This window comes from Danio rerio, chromosome 20 (assembly GCF_052040795.2).
Source record: "Danio rerio strain M-AB ecotype USA chromosome 20, GRCz13ab, whole genome shotgun sequence".
NCBI lineage: Eukaryota > Metazoa > Chordata > Actinopteri > Cypriniformes > Danionidae > Danio > Danio rerio.
This window is the reverse complement of record NC_141040.1, coordinates 26,443,754-26,462,871: the sequence shown is the minus strand read 5'-3', so window position 1 is coordinate 26,462,871 and position 19,118 is coordinate 26,443,754. Positions and strand designations below refer to the sequence as shown.

The 19,118-nt window shown below is 37.1% G+C and overlaps 1 protein-coding gene across 15 annotated transcripts in view; it reads right to left on the bottom strand.

Moving 5' to 3' along the window:
• lnx1 (ligand of numb-protein X 1) overlaps positions 1 to 16,399 on the bottom strand; it is a 72,011-nt gene extending 55,612 nt beyond the window's left edge. For 6 of the 15 annotated variants that reach the window (XR_015517765.1, XR_015517766.1, XM_087297274.1 and 3 more), the window contains exon 1: positions 1,771 to 2,467. Coding sequence is in view for 12 of the 15 variants with exons in the window: in XM_087297274.1 (XP_087153400.1) it covers positions 1,771 to 1,862 (92 nt within the window). In the remaining 3 variants the exon portion in view is untranslated. 15 annotated transcript variants of the gene reach the window in all.
• Between the last annotated feature and the right edge of the window lie 2,719 nt (positions 16,400 to 19,118).

Genomic DNA, 19,118 nt, shown 5'->3' with positions numbered 1-19,118 from the left:
ATGGAAAGTATATGATTTGTATTTTTCCACACTGATCATATGATGAACATCCAGTCTACAGACTATCTGTGTATATTTAGGAGCAGGTCATGAGCTAATACCACAATCTGTTTCACCTTGTGATTGGATCACCTGAGACAGATGTTAATACCAGATACCAGCATGTGTGTAATTGATTATAGGGTCAGACTGGTACAATGTGCCATCATTCACATCCATGAGTAAATTTCCATCAGAAAGTTCAACATTCAATAACAAAGACGGACAGAAAACAAAAGGTACTGATTTGTGAAAAACGAAGAGAGACATTCTAGGCAAAACAAAAAACTAGTTGAAAAATACGAGGAAAAAAGCCAGCGTACTGTATATAAGTGTGAGAGATGAGAATAGAAGCTTTCTGTCATTATGTATGATGAAGATGAATGACTGTGCCACTGTCAGCCAGCAAAACAAAAACACAGCATACAATGCCCCTATTTCTCTTTTTTAGCGCATCCAAGATGATACTTCTACCCATGACACTCACATAAATCATAAAACACGTCTCATACGGTGACCCACATACTGTAAACAAAGTGCAAAAGAGGAGAGACAGAAAGACCTAAGATCCAAGCCAAGCAAATGCATGGACAGATGGTGCAGGAAATTGTCTTATCTGCCACCTCACCATTCATCCCTCAGAAGACACCTCGCTGTCCTGTCCAATCCTCCTTTTCTTTGTTTCCCATGCAATACACACACCAGTTTCTGCTTATTTGTGTTGTGTATAGTCTAGACTCTATGAGCGGAGAGGATTTGTAATGCAGTCCATTGTACTACGCTCAGCCTTTCACACACACTTACATGGCACAATTGTGTTTCTGCCAAAGACCCGGGATCAATATAACCAGCGTTCACCCAAACACACTCGCTGCGCTCTTACGCTGAATGCAGAAGTGTCTTTTATACAGTGCGGATCATAACAAAGAAGATCCTAATGTGTTTGCTGCTGCATAAGAGTGTATATTTTACTCTTTGTAGAAGAGTCTTGCGGTTTTTGACCCAAGAGAGAAGTTCAGCTTGAATGTTTTATGTGCCTTGTAGCTCTTAGAGTGACTGGATATGCTGTTGGCAGATCCGATGGGCTTTTGCATGCGCATTTGATTACCTGTGTTTGGTTTTTCTGAATGGTGTGCCTAGCAACAATCTTTCTGTCCTTTTTTCATATGCGCAGACATTTGGTAACACATTGCATGTCTTACACATTTATCAATAAATCACTCTTAAAATGCACAAAATTCCAATCCTGACTATTTGATGCGTAAAACACACCTGCGCGTACAAACACACACACATTAGGTCATCTCAGCCATGCTGCAGTGTCCCTCACTGCTTAGTAGCATCAAAACAAAACCTGCTTCATCACAAAGCGCAACTATAACCACCTCTACGCGGTCCACTGCCTTACAACTAAGACATAACATAATGAAATTTTTTTTCTAAATCGACAAGAGGATACATTTAGAAACTTCTAGAAAACAAAACATAAGCAAGCAACGCACAAACACACAGAGGAATGCAAGTGATTGTGTCAAACGATACCAGTTAGGATTTATGCAGGTTGTTGAGAATGATGTATGGACACACACACACACACGTACACACAACCAGATGCACACATTGCAGTGCTGGATGGGATGGGGTACAGTGCGACTTGTCCTATGGGATGGAACATATGGGCGCAACTCACACCGGACCATGCTGCGAGGAGCCGATGTGTGTGTTACTCACAGTTCTGAGTAGAGGATGTGCAGGTTGCCAACATTGTCAGTGTAGTTTGCTGGACTGAGCCAGGGCAGAACCAACAGCAGCAGAGCCTTCATGACCCTCTCTCTCCAGGGTCCCCTGTCTTGAATCTCTCTTTATTTTGCTCTCTTTCTCTCTCTCTCTCTAGGCTGAATGCAGTCTTTCCTATCCGTCTTTCTTCTTGCCCCTTCCTCCTCCAACTCTACTACAGTTCTGACCCCCCCCTCCCGCCTTTCTTTCAAGTGAAAAGGCTATTTTCCTTCTCCTTTTCTTCTTGTTTCTTTGCCTGTCCACTTTTCTTTCTTTCCTTGCCTCCCTCAGGCTTTTAGCCCGGTCATCTCAGCAGTAGATCAGCAGCAGTGCAGGGAGAGGTAAAGACTGGGAGTGCTGCCAGCGGAGGAGAGCAGAAAGCGCAGGATGAAGAAAGAGTCGAGAAGAAAAGGAGGCAGGAGCTGTGTCTGGAGCGAGCGCAGGTGCACGGGTGCCGAGATGGAGAAGAAAAAGAGAAGAGGGTGAGGTAGAAGGAAAAGTGGAGGCAGAGAGCGGTCTTTGCTGGCACGCCGGTCGTGTGCGATGGTTGCGTTGCAGTCTAATCTGTCCTGGGCATCATCCAAGAGTAAGAGGATTTACGCTCACAAGCCCACATGCTGCTGTGAATGTGAGAGAGAGCGAGAGAGAGTATGAGTGTGAGTGTGGCAACAGAGTCTGACTTATACCGCAGCATGCTCTACAGAGAGAGGGAGAGCTGGGCCGAACCATCTGACACAGGAGAGAGGGGGAGATGCTGGCTTGGGTGGTCCATCTATCATTGTCCATATGCCTCAAGGGTAGAGCATGTGGCAAAGACCACCCCCCTCCTCAACACAACAGTTCATTCAGCCATGAAGTGGTGTGTGTACGCGTGTGTGTTTATGTGGAAGTGTGTGCAGGGGGTAGACATAAGCTGGACGGATGAATGGATGAATGGATGGATGGATGGATGGACAAACAGTAATATTCATATAGACATATGAAAGATGGAACCGATGGGTGGATGTACAGATGGACTGATCTACAGATTGGTAGACTGACATACTGTATGGATGGTCAACTTGATGGATGGATGGATGAACAGGAATAGACGATAGCAAGTTGGACGAACAGACAGACAACAAGAATGTTAAATAGACGTATGGATGGATGAATAGATGGATTCAGAGAGAAATATGAATGATAGAACAGATGGATAGATGTACAGACGGGCTGACGTAGACTGATATAATTTATGGATGGACAACTTGAACGGATGGATGGATGAACATAGAAATAGATGATAGCAAGAGAGTTGGTTGGATGAACAGATAGACAACAAGAGTGTTAAATGGATGTATGGATAAACAAACAGATGGACAGACACACGTTAAAATAAAAAGAGAGATAGATGAAGAAATGGATAGAGGAAGGATGGGTGAACAAATAAAAAGTTGAAATGGATAGAGGGATTGACAGACAAAGACTCAGATAGATGGATGGATGGATGGATGGATGGATGGACAAACAGTAAGAGTCAGAAAGACATATGAATGATGGAACAGATGGGTGGATGTACAGATGGACTGATTTACAGATTGCTAGGTGATATACTGTATGGATGGAAAATCTAATAAATAGATGGATGGATGAACATAGGAATAGACAGTTGGATAAACAGACAGACAACAAGAATGTTAAATTGATGTATGGAAAAACAAACAGATGGACAGACACACAGATGTTGAAATGGATAAAAAAGAGGGATAGATGAAGAAATGGATAGATGTAGGATGGGTGAACAAATAGATAGAGACATGGATTGATAGAGGAATTGACAGATATAAAGACTTAGATGGACAAACAATAAGAGTCAGATAGACATATGAATGATGGAACAGATGGATGCATGCACAGATAGACAAATGTATACTGCAGATTGGTAGATATATACAGCACTCTCAGAAATAAAGGTACAGGAGCTGTCACTGGGGCAGGACCTTTTCAAAAGACACAGTTTTGTACCCAAAGAGTCCACAGTGGTTCTTTGAAGGTACATATTAGTGCCCAAATCTACCTAAAAAGTATCTTTAAGGTACCATTATGGACCCTTCAGGTGCAAATATGTACCTTTTGAAAAGGTACTGCCCCAGTGACAGCTCCTGTACCTTTATTTCTGAGAGTGTGTATGGATGGACAACTTGATGAATGAATGGATGAACAAAGGAATAGATAGCAAGAGGGTCTGTTGGATGAACAGACAGAGAGCAAAAACATTAAATGGATGTATGGATGGACAGACACACAGATGTTGAAATGGATAGAAAGAGGGATAAATGTATACATTGATAGATGAAGGATTGGTGAACGGATAGATAGAGAGTTGTATGGATAGTTGGATTTACAGACATCAAGAGTCAGATAGAAAGATGAATAATGAAAGAACAGATGGATAGGCGGACAAACAGCAAGCATCAAATAGATGGATGAACGTCAACAAATAAATAAGGGAACAGACAGACAGACAGACAGACAGACAGAGAGACAGACAGACAGACAGACAGACAGACAGACAGACAGACAGACAGACAGACAGACAGACAGACAGACAGACAGACAGACAGACAGACAGACAGACAGACAGACAGATAGATAGATAGATAGATAGATAGATAGATAGATAGATAGATAGATAGATAGATAGATAGATAGATCTCTAAAAGTTTTCTCTAAAAGTATGCAGAAATCTCTAAAAGTATTCTTTAAAAGTGTGTAGCAGTTTGTATTCTCTAAGAGTGTGCAGCAAGCATGTCAACTAAAGATACTGTTATAGGTATTCAGGAGAATGAGTGAAATATTATCAAATTATTGTACCAGCATGACAATATATGAAGATACTCAGAGCAAGTTATTGACAACTATGGGGAGATTCATTTGCATTGCAGAGAGTGTAGAGCCTAGAATAACAGGACCACCTGAACATATACTTGACCTTTCAGTAAAGACTTTCTAAGATAGTCACAGGTATACAAAGGTGGGGATTAAAATATGTGTAAAAGCAGGACCATATACATACAATTCAAATTAGTCTAGGGGAGACTCCCGGTTGTCCTGAAGGGCTGTTTTCAGACATCTCGTCTTTATTATAGTCAATAAAGTATATTTTCTGGTATTCAAAACCTCTAGTCTGATTGTAGTTACAGTTTTTCTCAGTCGCTTTGGTGCATTTCTCACAACACTATTTACATTTGCATAACAGTTAAGGCATGAATGTAAAGGCCGGGTAAGTATTTATGATAGATAGATAGACAGACAGACAGACAGACAGATAGTGAGCAACTACGATCTCTACAAGCAACTACAATCCATTCATCCTTCAATCATTTAATCCAAACCAAACAACCCACAAGGTCATATAATCAGATAAAAATAATTATGGGTTCATAGATCCATAAGCTTTACAGCAGTTTCAATAACTGTATAATTTGGTGCTGTATATAACGTGCTATCATCAATACTGCATGTCCTTAAGAGTGCAAGGACAGCCTGAGGCGGTACATTCTCTCCTTTCACCCCAGAACTAATCCAGTATTCCAGGAAAGTCTGTACTTGACAAAATACATGCATGAAATACATGCAGACACAAGCAGGCTTTTTGCAAACTGACAAACAAACTTTATCTAGACTCACTTGATTGCAAACACAAAAGAAGCTGACAAAGGCCAACATTCAAGACACAAACCTCTACATTTAAAACAAAAATCCAAAGGACATGCAAATAACATGCACAAATAAAAATCTAATCAAACATAAAATAATAAATAAACACATCAGAGCAGCAGTCTTAGCTGACTCAGTATACCAGATCTTATGAGTCACCAGTGTGTAGGAAGCCTCACGTTTTAACGTCACATGACCACAAATGCTAACACACAAACACAGTCACATGCAGCTGATGGTAATACACTCTGTGACAGATTCAGAAAGGACTATGAATGTCCTCACGAAAGTATTCACAAATAAACGGGAAGGCAATTCTTACATAGAAAGATCCTCATAAGTATTTGTTCCTCTTAAATCCCGTCCCATTTCGACCTATGTCCAGCTTTGTAGTCCTCGACCAACTAAGAACTCCGGCTTCCAGACCACTTTGGAGCAGGAAAGAAGAGTAGAGAAAGACAAAAAAAAGATGAACTGACAGCCCAAGAGCCCGGTAGAAAGAGAGAGAGATGTGGGAGGGAAAAGAAGTGTTGGTTTTTTTGGTTGACTGGAGAAAAGGGCAAGTTGATTATGTTTCCGTAAGTGGAATTTTAAATGAGAGGGAAACTTTCCATTAACGCCAGTAACAAAATGCAATTAATTTCAAATGAGGCCCTCGGGCTTGTGGAGCACTAATGATTCAGAAAGAGTCCACGGGAACGACAGAGACTCCACCATCCTGTAAATGGCAATAGCAAGCAAGGATTTCCAATAAAAGGCATTAGTTAGCATAACGTCCCCAAAGGCACTGATGTAGAAGGTATCTTTAGTTGGTTAAACAGAGGTCACAGTGGGGTTGCTGCTTCTGAGGAGTGTAGAACAAAAGAATACTCTGATAGAATAAACAAACAAATGCATACACTCAGGCGGAGATGTGCTAGACACATGTCTTCTACTGAGGCGAATCACTGACAACCGTGTTTTATGAATGACAATGAATAAGGAGCTGCTTATGAATGCCAATGAGAAGATGAAATATGAATTTAATACATGAGTCACATTCAGCTCTTCAAATCTTTCTTACACAAATGGAAAGCTTTTACTGCGCTTTGCCAGGCATTCATGTTACCTTCAAATAAAGGCATCTTAAGAGGAGTCCTTACCGAAAATGTCCTTCAAACCTAAAGACTGAATGTCTGGATAAACATCCTTGCTGGTCCTTGAAACTGAAGTACATTTTTTTAAACATTTTTTTAATAATTTTTTTAAGGGGGCAGCATAGTGGCTCAGTGGTTAGCACTGTCGCCTTACAGTAAGAAGGTCATTGGTTGAAGCTGGTTTGTCCAGTTTGTCCAGTTAGCTCACCATGTACGTCTCTGGACTTAAGATGCAGAGTTGACCATGACAACGGGGTTCGAGTTTGGTGAAGAATGGTTCTAGAAAGCAGGTACACTCTGAGAAATAAAGGTACACGAGCTGTCACTAGGGTGGTACATTTTTAAAAGGTACACATTTGTACTTAAAGGGTCCATATTGGTACTTTAAATGTATATATTAGTGCCTAAAAATGTAAGAGGAACACTTTTGTACTTTTTAGATACTAATATGTTCCTTTGAGGTATTAATATGAACCTTTTACTGTAGGTAAAATTTTGTAGCTTTTGAAAAGGTACCACCCCAGTGACAGCTCGCATATCTTTATTTCTGATAGTGTAGGACAAAAACAGAATCCAAAAAATAAAATAAAAAAGTAAATAAAAGGATGAGAATGTGATAAAATCTGATAAGGCGAGGACTTTTCTTTTTCTGGATTGCTTTTTTAAACTGCAGGTTGGGTTTAGGGAAGTTGATGGGCGAGTCAATCAGTGCTTTTGAAAACACTATTGGTTGGGTTTACGGAAGGTCGAGGGTTGGTCAGTCGGTCGGTTAGTCAGTCAGTTAGTCATTCAGTCATGACTGGATTTACGGGAGAAGGGCAACCACGAATGGCACTCATGAGAGAATTTTCAGATCTCAAAAAGCATACACAGCGGCCTCTGGTGGATTTCATGAAAACAAAAAATGCAAATAAATGTAGCTCCTGGGATGTATTTCACTCTTTACAGAAATGTATATAGAGGTACATTTTCAGAGCCTAGACTGCAAATTGGCCTTAGTCTAGGTGTGTGTGCGTGTGAATGTGATTGCGTACAGGTGTTTCCCATTACTGGGTTGAGGCTGGAAGGGCATCTGCTGCGTGAAACATGATGGAATACTTGGCGCCTTATTCTGCTGTGGTGACCCCTGATGAATAAGGGACTAAGCAAAGGGAAAATAAATGAATGAGTTTTTTTTAAGGTTTTGTTTTAGGCTTAGGTTTGGCATTAGGGGTTTGAAAGTCATATTTATCAGCATATTTATTATGCTGGGGGCAGGGGTAAGTTGTGACCTAACAACTATCACCAATGACACCTAACTGTATTGTTGCCTCGCATTGGCTCACATCTGGACCAAAAAGCTGTGCGTTAACACACCAAACAGACGAAAGTCAACTAAAATTGTTTGTTAAAATGGTCAACTGGTTATTTATTTATTTATTTGTTTGTTTATTTATTTGTTTGTTTATTTGTTTATTTTACCTAAATCTTGGATGACCTAAAGGTATTAGCATATTATATTAATTTTTTTTTGTGACGCATACCCTAACCTAACATAACCTAGTTAATATCTAATATGTCTGCTTAATTTATTTGCTTCAAAGTAAGGTTTAGTTGCCATACACTGTAAAACCCAAAAAGTTAAGACAGCTCAAATCATTTGAGGAAACCGATTGCAACAAATCAATTAAGTTCAAAAACTAATCCTGATTAGTACTGTGAACTTAATCCATTTGAGTATACGATGCAGTTTGAGCACAGTAAAACCCAATAAATGAAGAGAACACAAACCAACTGAGTACTGCAAAACCCAATAAGTTAAGGCAACTCAAACCGTTTGAGGAAACCGATTGCAACAAACCATTTGAGTTAAAAAGCTAATCTGTATAAGTACTGTGAACTTCATTCAAGTTGAAGTTATGATTATTAAGGGTATTTAATTAACTCATTAACTTCAACACTGAGTTCAAAACTCTTTTTAAATGAGTAAAATTAACTTTTAGTCAATTTTGAGTTGACTGCACTCATTTCATTTGATAAAGTTGACTGTTGGGTTTTATAGTCTAGTAATATGAATGGTGTTTACCTTAATCTAATGGTTTGAGTTCTATTGTCCACATTTCCATATGTCATACTGTCTTAAGGGCATAGAAAACATCTAGAATAGCACTAATAATGAATGCTATGTCCCTGGTAGGATTTGGGTGATGCATGTTTGAAAGCAGTATTTCTCTTGGCCTAACAGCAGATCTGTATCCATGTCTTCACACTGTGTATCTCAGACTGTCATCTTCCAAACCTACCACCAGCTTAAACCTCATTAAGATGCTGTATTCAAGTTAGAATCATCAAAAACAGCTTCCTCACCGGCATCTGATATGTCCCTCCATTTCCCCCCGCGGCATCACTTCAGTGCAGTGTTCAGCAAAGGGACAAGACACCATCAGTTTATCCAGCAATTTGTGCACCAGAAGGCTGGACTTTCGGCACTTCTGCAGCATCAAAGGAGTGCGATCCACCGGGCAGAAGTCGCTCTCCAGCAGAAAGTTTGTCAAACACTCCTGGCAGTAGGTGTGCCCACATGGGGTGTCCAGCGGCCGGATCAGGGGCTGAAGGCAGATGTGGCACATGAGGTCATCGTCCACCTCCTCTTTGTAGGTATATTCGTGGTTCTCCTCCTGTAGGTGGCGTTGTCCACAGATGTGGCAGAGATCAGGAGGAGGGGCGGTGGGAGTGACTCCTGTTGCCCCGCAAACAGGCATCGCCACAGCGCCCGCCTCTTCTTGATCACTCATTGTGCAATGGCAGATATGGTGTCGTAGGATGAAATGTTTTCCCGACGGCTTTGTTGTGTCAGGTTGCGTTTTGAGCCATCCACCTGCACATAAAACAAGAAAGGAACCGTCATTTATGGCAAATAGGTGTGTCCACATGATATTCTTGTTGGCTGTGTTTGCTAGAAAGGCAGGTCGCACACACCCAAAGACACTGTTAAGCAAAAATAGAACCACATTTCTTTTTTTTTTTACTTCATGGATGGATATTAATCTGATTCAAAACTCATTTTATATTAAACTCGTTATAAATAAAATAAATTGCACATGAGATCTTTAACAAACACAGTTTGGAGAGAAATATAGAACAGTCTTGTCATAATTATCAGTTGTACAATTGGAGATTTGTTATATTGTTATAAGAAATCTGTTACATTTCTATAATCCACAATTGGCAGCTTTGGTTGGCATAACTTAATAGAGGCCACCCAAGCAAACCCAGAATAGAGAGGGCGGCGTCCACGACATCACCCGATCCTCACTCTCATCTGCAACATCCCCCCACCAACCGGTCCTTGCTGTTGTAAGCGCAATCATACCACCGTCTCTCGTTTTCACTTTCGATTTGAGGGCGGCATGATCATTGTTTGCCTAAAGCGCCAATTCAGCTGGTATAGCAACATATGAGGTTCTATTTATTTTTCTTAAATTACGTTCTCTAATACAATGTTAATATATCAACCTATCGAAGCATCTATTAATATTTGTTTTATAATCTTGTAATACACTTATTGACAACCACCAAAACCTGGTGATATCCAAGTCACATGTTGAATGAGAGATCATCACAAAATGCTTTTTCACAAGCTGAGAATATTTATTCTAATGATACACAATGTGCCCTTCACACAAATGCTAACCACCAGTATGGTAGCACACAACACTGCAGTAATGCAGTTAACATTAATTTACAATTGTTTAACCTAAAACACCACTGCACTGTAAAATGTGTTACTGTTCTTTCATTTTAATCAGTCCCACTTTATATTAGGTGGCCTTAACTAATATTAAATTGAAATTAATAATTTCTTACAATGTGTTTATAGCATAAATAGATGTTTTTACATTGTACTTATGGTTGATTAAATACCTGTGTGCAATTATATCTGTAATTAATTTCTGTAACTACATTTTTGTTTACACTGTTGACCATCCTCTACACCTTAACCCCTTAATAACCTCAACCTACTTATTTTTGAGGTCTCTCTGTTTTCTTAACCTACATATTTTTGAGGTCTCCCTGTTTGATTGTTGCATTACCTCTGTTGTAGTTATATTATTAGGATTGTAACAAGAAATCAACAGCGGTCTACTTAAATATTTTAACACCTTAAATGCTACATGGTTTGAGTGAAACTTTTAGAAGGAGAGTCACATGTATGCGAAACAAATATCTTGCAAAGGAAATTTCAGAGGATAGAGTCAAAAAATATGCTACAAACAATATTGCTTTTACATGAATTAAGCAAATTTGACTTAAAGGGACAGTTCACCTATAATTTACAATTTTATCACTCTTTACTCACTCTCGAGTGGTTACAAACCTTTATGAGTTTCTGTTAAATATAAAAGCAGATATTTTGAAGAAAGCTGACTTCTATAGTAGAAAAACAAATACCATGGAAATCAATGGTCTCCAGCTTTCTTCAAAACACAATTCATTCATGTTGTCCCAACACAAATCAATTAAGTCAAATTAACACTTTTAACAAATTTATGTGGATTGAACATAAAAAAAATATGCTGTCCTAATAAAATCTCAAGATTTCGGTTGTTTTTAATTAAATAGTTTTAACAAGTAAAAAAAAAATATACATTTTTGAGTGCATGGAGTTCAACAGAAGAAAAAAACTCAAAGTTGACACAAGTCAAGAGTAAGTAAATGATGGCAGAATTTAAATTGGGTGAACTATCCCTTTATTGTCTGTGTGCAAAAAAAAAATTTGCCAAAGAAATGTTAAGTAAATCTACTTTTATTATTCTTAAAATTAAATACTTTTTTTAACTGGTTAGTGATTCACATTTTTTTCTAAATACTTCTAAAAGCTTAATTGTTGAGGTTTAGCAATTGTTTCTGAAATAGAATGTTGTTCAAATCAGGCTATTGTGAGCCTGCAGCACCATAGCTGCTGTAATGTAACCCTTTTCGCACGTGAGACTACATGTGTAATATTGTTACAGCCATAAAATCTTGTCTGGAGTCTCTCACTGATAACAGTCTCTCCACTGAACACAGATATACTTTGTCAGTCTCTCTGTTTTCAGTGTATATATGGCCAATAAATATGGATTTTCTGATGTCACCCACTGTTGATCAGAGGAGGAAACCCTTGCTCTGCAGGTGAATGCATGAGAATAGCTTTATTGTCTGCCTCTCTGTAATCTGATCTGAGCTTAACCAGAACTATATAAGGGCGCACACACACACATACACACACATACACACACACACATACACACACACACACACTCCCACCCATAAAGGAGTGTGCCCAAGGACAGAGATATACCTGGAACCCTGCGTTCTCCGTAAATCATCATCTCTTTAATGATCCTTCAAAGTGATGATGTGACTCGAGTATGTGCGTTACATCACACACACACACACACACACACACACACACACACACACACACACACACACACACACACACATGCAATAATTACTTTTACCCCGCGGCTCTTATTGAATTGGAATTTTCCATTTTCTTGTCTTCCTACATTCAAAGGCACTTCTGCTGAAAAATCCATTGTTCTAAACAAACAGAATGACAAGTCTTTATAGCTGCTTGTTTCATTTCGCTCTGTCATATTTCTCTCATATTCTCTCAAGGAAAGTTATATTGTTTCTCTGGTGACTTTTGGCCCAGAGAAAAACAGACTTTCAATGACATTCAACTACAAAAAACTACACACAGACAGTGTTTAATGACTAAAAATGATTAAAATAACCTTTAATAATTGGCTTTATGGAAGTAACACACACACACACAACCAACATAATGTGTGTTAATCGTTCAATCATGTGTTAGTGTTACGCCTAATCAGCCTTTTCTTTAATAGCTTCGGTTAAAAATTGTCTTGTGTACTCGTGTTGTGTGTCAGCAGTTTTTGTATCACTCAGCACAGACAAACACCTACTTTCCCATCACGCAAAAACTGCACAATAATGCACCGCTGAAGGAATGAATGCAAACGCAATCACAAAGTAGGGTCCAAAAGTCTGAGACCACTGGTGAATATGCTCCTACATGGCATTCATCTTGATCTTTCTGATATAATAGAGTGGAAAGACATGTTTTACAAAGGCACAAAATTGAGAAAAAGACGGCAGGGTGGATCTCTGGCTTTCAGTCTCACTGTGAGGATCTGTGTTTGACTTCACTATGCTTTGTTCAGACATGTTTTATAAAAGAACATTCCACAGCGTGCCTGAATTAAAGTCTGAACCAAGAATTAAGAGTTATAGAACATTTAGACGTTAAATTAAATGTGTTTGTTTGATTTTGACACTTTAAAAGTATTTGTTTGCACCCAAATATATCACCAAACCCAATGGCTGCGTTGAATTTGCATTATTTAAACCCAATAGTTGCAGCCTAATCTCACGAGAAAACGTAAGTATTTTACATTTTGCTAGATTAGTGGCTACTTCGTACAAATTCGTACGAGTTCAGTCCCCTAAACCCAACCGTCATTGGGGGATGAGCAAATCGTACTAAATTGTACCAATTAGATTGTACGAATAAATACGAATTAGCCACTAAATAAAAAAGGTTACGAATTGCAGTGAGATTGTGTTGATAGTTGGGATTGCCTTTAGGTTAAAGCTGCCACAACATTATATTTAGAGTTTAATATATGTATTAATTAAAATTAATAATATCAGAAACATACAATGAATTAAAGCTGCTTATTTTTTAAATGTACACAAAACTCATTTTAAAGGATCATTTATAATGTACTTATAAAATATAGTAAATAATAAAGGAAATATGTCAAGAAAATATGACTATTATCATTTATGTTTCTAAACATATTAAAGAAAAGTATTACATAATCCTTTTGGCTAACAGGGTTGAATGGTTGAGTTATAGACTCTAACAAGCAGCCTCGGGGCTCCCTTTTGATTAAACATTCAACTGTTGAATCTTACAGCTAATGAATAATGCAGAACTATATAGTGATTAATGCACATATGATGACTATTCAATGGAAATTATGCATATTAACGAGCATAACTGCACACAAAAAATAACACTCGCAAAGAGATGACAAAGGAGGTTGTTATGGGTGAGTAGTTATACGATGAAAGTAAGTCGAAAAAATCATAATATATCTGTCAACAAGCTACATGTTTTGTGGTACTGTACAGTATGTAGGAAAGGAATGTGAGAACTTCATACCAAAGAGTCTTCCAGCAGCCCATGAGGAGAGTTACACAAGTGCTCATATGTAAATGTATATCACTCGCCCCCCACCCTATGCTTTTCTGCATGCCTTCATCTTCTTTCATCTTCCTCTGCAACCTACTTCTCTTCCATCATGTTTTTAATCTGCTCCTATAGGCTCTTGACTAAAGCTATACTCTATATCTGACTGCATCTATGCCTGATTTATTTATCATGTCATCCTTGTTACAGTGTAATATCCAGTACATTTAAGTACTGAGTAGTAATAATTAACAGCATGTACCTTATATAGAGTTAAGATTGGGTTAGTTTAAATAACTGAATTTTTAACAGTAGAAGGCCATGTGTTGAGTACAATACAAAATGAAATATGTTACAAAAAATATAGTGATTAACTACTTATATGTTATATTAGTTATCTCTCACACACACACACACACACATATATATATATATATATATATATATATATATATATATATATATATATATATATATATATATATATATATATATATATATATGTGTGTGTGTGTGTGTGTGTATATATACATTATATGGTTATAAAATATTTACAGGCAAATGACCCTTCTGTAAAATTGTTATTATTTTTTAAATATTTCCATACTATCAAACAAAAGTTTTAATAGTTTTTTAATAACTCATTTTTTTGGTCTTGTCAGTTCAAAATATTTTACTATAGTTACTTTGAAAAACACTGGAATTCAGCATGAAGGGCATTTTAAAGGCTAACTAGGTTATTTAGGTTTATTAGGCAAATCTTTTTTTAAATGACTGGCCCGCAGTTGTTTGTTTTGTAGTCCTCTCAAAAAAACCTTCAGGGGGTTTATAATTTTAAACTTAAGATTAATCTTTTTTAACAGTTTAAATTAGTAAATGTATTTACTAACATGTGCAAACTAACATTAGTTAATGTTGTTTAGGTTAAATAACGTTAAGTTCATGTTAACAGTATACAGTGCTCAACTTAATTGAGCAGACCCATAGTTGAGTATCATTTTGAAAATAATTTTTTTTCCATTTCTCAGTGAATCAATGTATTTTGGTGCATTTGATCAAAACAGATGTATTAAACAAATATATTGATTAAAATAATATTTTAATCACCAAAAACTTTTCGACATTGAAAGATAATGCAATTACTTTCAAGCAAAATATTGAAAACTAAACTACAACCTACAAAATTTAAAATAAAATTTTCCATTTTTTTTTTGCTTCTCTTGATTTTTCCCTTATTTTAAATTTTTATTTAATATTTTTCTCGAACATAAATTTGGGTGTACTCGTTTTTGAACCTTTATTGTAAGTCATTTTGTTAGATGAGCTCCAGATGTGGCTGCAGTACTGACTAATCTAATGTATAGGCACAAACATAATATTATAAAGCTTCCTATTATAAATATGAATTTAAAAGATAGATTTGTGAGAGGCCTACTTATATTTGATGAGCATGGTATATATATATATATATATATATATATATATATATATATATATATATATATATATATATATATATATATACACACATTTTCAACAAATAAATGTTTATAATAGTTAATACATAAATAAGCATTTTGTGTTTCCCCCTGTCTGTACAAATATATTTAACTCTCACTAGCAATAATATGCATATAATATAACGATAAATGTAAAACTGAAACAATCACAGAAAAGACTTATTAAACCATAAGTTATACCATATATAGTAAAACAAACAAACAAGAAAAAAAGAAACAATAAAGATATGTCTCAAAAGTGAGAGTAATTTCTCTACATTTTCAACACACACACACTGACAAGTGGCATGCTGTTGGTTTTCCCAACTAACACCTGTTGGTCAAAATTGCTGACATATTCTAACCAAAAGAAAAAGGATGACTCTGATCAATCTGATCTAAAGGTGTTTACACTTCAAATAAATGAACATTAACCCAGACACACACACACACACACACACACACACACACACACACACACACACACACACACACACACACACACACACACACACACACACACATTTTAAGAAGCATTATGACATCAAAGGTTTCATGTTGCTTTTCCACACAAAGAAAGTCAACAAGAGTCACCAAGAATCTAACAAAAAAGTCTCAGGTGAAAGTCTGTCTCAGGTGAAAGTAACCAAACAAAAAAGTTCATCAAACAACAAAGTCTGTCTTGGGTGAAAGTAGCCAGCAGAAAGTACTGAGTAAATAAGCTGGTGTAGTTATCCTGCTTACCTGAACAGGTAATCCAATCGCTCCGGCAGAGGTAAAGCGAGAAGGGGAATGAGAGAAAGTAAAAGGAAAAATTAGAGGACTTTGTCCCTGCGTTGTCCCACAAGTTAAAAATTTGCCTGATTTCTGGACTCTGGTAAGCTGTGTAAGTTGTCCTGGTGGTCTTCAGGTGAATATTTGAGTCCAGGGCCCCCCGGCCATCCTATCCTGCTCTGGGACGCCAGATCCTGACGCACACTTCAGCACACCTTATACAGGAAGTCAAAGGAAGAGGAGGCGCACAGTACAAACGGTAGGCAGGTAAACATGAGAACTGACCCAACCTGCTCTGGTGGAGCCGCAACTGCTTTACACACACACACACACACACACACACACACACACACACACACACACACACACACACACACACACACACACACACACACACACACACACACACACACACACTGTTTAACTGTGAGAAAAGTACATAGCAGTTTTTAAACATTATAGTATACAGTATAAATAAATGTTTGATTATGTGCACAATACACAATACTAACACTTTACAATGTGTCTTCTGATAACAAGGAAATGCATTACACAAACAGTGTTTTTTTCCAGCATTTATTGACCTTTGTTAATGTTTGTTAAAAATAATTCTCATGTTAGTGGATGCTGATTTAATCCACGTTAACAAATGGACTTCTTACATTGTGCTAAACACTGTGTTGTTGTGTTCTTAAGTCAAACTTTTAACCACATAACACTGTGGTTTAGGATTTGGATATTGGACATTAGTTAACCAAAGTTTATTAAAGCCACTTAATAAATTATTAGCACTGGTTTTTAATGCAGAGTCATGCAGCCCTTCTCTGGGTCAGGGTTAGCATTGTATTTAGCAGCATTAATAACATACTGCATTGTTAGAAAGTTAGCAATCCTATATTTGTGTGATTTTGACGAGCTAGTTTTTTAAACTGTGTTTGGAGGTTCAAGGGAATGTTTTGAGAAAAAGCATAAAAACATAATACTTACAGGTGATGATATAATAAATTAATAAATTAGTTCAATAAATTATATAGAATTTAAGAGAAAGTAATCTTTAATCTGACCCATTTCTAATTTTTCTCCTTTTTAGCAGTATAAATTAGGTCTCATTATACTAGAAACTTTAGGATTACGAGTCAATGTGTAGTGTGAAGGAGGAAGACAAGCTGAGAATCCAAACGCAGTATTAAACATATATTTATTAAACAAAACTAGATCAAACTAGGGAACACACGGCTATCATGGCATCAACAGCATACAACCAACAACTAGAGGGGTAATAAACCGATACATATACTTCTAGTCATCAATAGTGATGAACTGCAGCTGTGTGTGTGATTTCAGACAAACAGGAACCGGTGTGTGAGTGGTGCATGATAGTATATGTAGTATATGTCCATATGACTGCAGATTTGTAGGTCATTAGCGATCCACAGGCGTTGGATAATCATAACATCATCATAATAAAGATGACCACAACTGGTAGTATTTGGCATCTAAAAAATGAAGACCCTAGCTTTAGACAGAATCATGGCTTTTTTTTTTTTACAGTATATATAAACCCTCATGTCAGCATTTGAGTAGAAATTTTCAAATAATAATGCCAAAAGTGCATAATTTAAGTGAAGACGGGTTTTTAAGTTATTTACGTTTAAATCTTACCTCTATAGTCCAAAAAGTCTATTCAGGAAAAAGCTAACAGCAGTCAGCAAAGCAAAATACAGATGCACAATGCTAACATTTGTGTAAACAGCTTGTGTCCTGGTTTATCCAATTAATGACACTGACACCACAAATACACAAACAAGGACTTTAACCCAGTGTTTGTACAATACACCTTATAAATACCAAGGTCTAACTGCTAACTTGTGTTAAATTATGAGCATTATGGAACATAGCCAGGGTTTAAAATGACAAATAAAATCGAATAGTTTACAGCAACAATCAAATCGGTCAAATGTAGATTTTTAAAGGATAGAAAGTACTGTGAATGCTCATAGGCCTTTGCACTCACACAAAACCGCATGCAAAATCACTGGCTGCTCTTGGCAAGTTGTGACATGCCCAGAAAAATCCACATACAAAACCCTGAACAAAGTGCATTAAGAACCCGAAACACTTTGCTAAAGCTGGTTTTCACTATTCAGAGACCAACACCCATCCAACGACATCAGACTGAGGAAATCAGCAGATAAATTGGCAGGTTTTTTTTTTTGAAGATTTGGTTAGGATCTTTGAGTGGATGAGGGTTACCTGAAAATGACTGTAGACTGTAGATATTTGTCTATACTTGTTGTGGATTAAATTTCTTAAGAAAAGAGTGTGTCATGATAATTGTGTGCGTATGAGAGTATGAGTCATTAATTACAAGAGATTGGGGTTTTAACAGCTCATCTTCGGTAAAGTGCTCTCACTTCCTGAGAAAAATAGGTGGGATGTTTGTAAAAAAAATTTTAAATGAAAAAACAAATTATTTGAGGGTTATTTCTAGGCTAAAACATCTTCAATGCCCAGGATTGTCATCAGCTGCCTTTGGTGTTTAAATAAAAGTTTTTGTAATAATTAACACACAAATTCAAGATTTATTCTTCATAATTATAAATATGTGGAATAATTTTATTTAGTTTTTTTACTCTATTTAGGGATACTCCACTCATTTGGCCAAAGATCCTGACTGACATTTAATCACTAAATTGGAATTGGTCAATCTGGCCGATCTCATGACCCCCCAACACAGCTGCTAAAATACATACAGATGTGGTGCAACATCTTTTTATACAGTTTATTGGCGGGACTTGTTCGAGTGAGGGTCTCATTGTTGCAGCCAATGCATATCCAGTGTTTTGAGCTGCTGTGACACAAGCAGAGCGGTTTTCCTCATGCTCTCATCAATCTGTATGAATATTAGAATGGATTTGCATGTATTTAGGCATTTTTACATGTATAAGA